Source organism: Melanostigma gelatinosum (genome assembly GCF_949748355.1).
Source record: "Melanostigma gelatinosum genome assembly, chromosome: 23".
Taxonomy (NCBI): Eukaryota; Metazoa; Chordata; class Actinopteri; order Perciformes; family Zoarcidae; genus Melanostigma; species Melanostigma gelatinosum.
This window is the reverse complement of record NC_136656.1, coordinates 5,494,962-5,496,713: the sequence shown is the minus strand read 5'-3', so window position 1 is coordinate 5,496,713 and position 1,752 is coordinate 5,494,962. Positions and strand designations below refer to the sequence as shown.

The window sequence follows — 1,752 nt, the reverse complement described above, 5'->3', positions numbered from 1 at the left end:
GATAATTATGCTTTAGAGTATTAACATGTAACACTTGTTCTCAGCCAGTTACCAGGTTCATTCGTCTATATTTATTAGCTATGTTACCTAATGTAATGGCACACTGCTGATGAGGCCTCTCTCGTTACAAATCGCTGATATAACAACGCTAACGCACTGCTTTTCCTCAGAATACAGCATTGAGAACATGAACCCTCTGCTGCCCAGCTGGGCCTTTTTCTTCCATGACACAGCCCTTCTTCCAGACAGTCATCACTGTCCACAGGCCTCAGATATCTGACTCCAAACTGAGGAATGGCTGCCTGACTTACTACGCCCATGACTCTGATAATAGAGCACATTCACAGTCAAACAGCTTCTGCTTCACGTTTTTTTTTATTTTCAGGCCACACAAAGATTGGATATGCACTTTACTTTTACTCCTACAGCTCATTCTCAGGCAGAGCCGTGTATATGGAGGATTTGTACGTGATGCCTGAGTTCAGAGGTACAGTGCACTGTTTATTATCTGTTATCTGTGTATGATATTTACTTCATTACTGCTACTTCATAACAATATTGAAGTAAATATAATTAGTAAAAATGGCTGGGCGAAAACAAGCTGCAACATAAACAAAAAAACATGTCTGTATGTGCAGGAAATTGTAAAGTAATTGATGACGTCTGTCTTTCAGGAAAGGGCATTGGTAAAGCACTTATGAGCAACGTAGCTCAGGTGAGTAAAACAGCAATCCCTAATTTGACTGACATTAATGACATGGAAATGCACTGTACCGGTACTTGTTGAACCGTGGGCCTCTTTTCTCTCCCTCCAAAATAGTGCGTAGCGTGTCCTCGTAGCGTTCGTATATTTTTTGTCCCTCATGTCAACACAGCAGTACTCATGTCCGTCTTCCTGCTCTCGTAGCTGGGCCTCGCTGCCGGCTGCAACCAGCTCAACTTCAGTGTCCTGGACTGGAACAAACCATCTCTGGACTTTTACATCAGCCAGGGCAGCGTCGACATCACGGCTAGCATGGGCTACCACCATATGCGCTGCGAAGGAGAGGCGCTGCAGCATCTGGCCCAACCCTAACCCGACATCTGCGCTCACGACGGCAAGACCTTCGCAACCACGAGGTCACACAGTGCAGGGACAGAGCCCCGCTCAGTGGCCCCGTTCCAAAACTCCACAATGACAACCGTTAAGCCGAATTCCCTTTGTTTGTTTTGTTAAGCTCCTCCCCCTTAGCTACTTTTACTACGCTAATTAAGTTCCCATGCTAGCGCAGCACATATGCAGTTTACAACAGTAACAATGCCACTTACAATTCAAATCTTTCAAACAATCTTTTTCACACACAGGTAAACAAAACCAGGCTGTTGTCAGCTAGCATTAGCTTATTAGCTGACACTAACTTGACTTAATTGGATGAAAATCTGCGGTTTTAGTTTTTTTTTTTTTCTTTCGGGGGGGTATTGGATTGTAAAATATTTATGTATATTTGCTTCCATGTGCAAAATCTGCACACAAAAGTACATTTAATGTGCATGCCACACGAATATCAAGTCTTAACACAATAATCTAGAATTAGTTTTTTTGCACAAAATTTCACAAAAACCTGATCAAAAAGCCAATATGCACTGTACATTTTATTGTATGACTAATGGAAAAGAGTGAGTTTTTTGGTGTCTTATCTCTTTCAATGTATTGTAAACTATGACCACAGCAACCAAAGAGTCAGTCACTTCTCCCCTCGTCTACCAGATAAG

At 42.4% G+C, this 1,752-nt stretch overlaps 1 protein-coding gene across 1 annotated transcript in view; it reads left to right on the top strand.

Moving 5' to 3' along the window:
* Nucleotides 1–1,075, top strand: part of sat2a.1 (spermidine/spermine N1-acetyltransferase family member 2a, tandem duplicate 1) — a gene marked incomplete at both ends in the record, with an annotated part of 6,715 nt that extends 5,640 nt beyond the window's left edge. Inside the window, 3 exons of the mRNA XM_079295566.1 lie at nucleotides 386–487; nucleotides 675–715; nucleotides 908–1,075. Coding sequence (XP_079151692.1) covers nucleotides 386–487; nucleotides 675–715; nucleotides 908–1,075 — 311 coding nt within the window. The remainder of the gene's footprint in view (nucleotides 1–385; nucleotides 488–674; nucleotides 716–907) is intronic.
* Nucleotides 1,076–1,752: the final 677 nt, after the last annotated feature.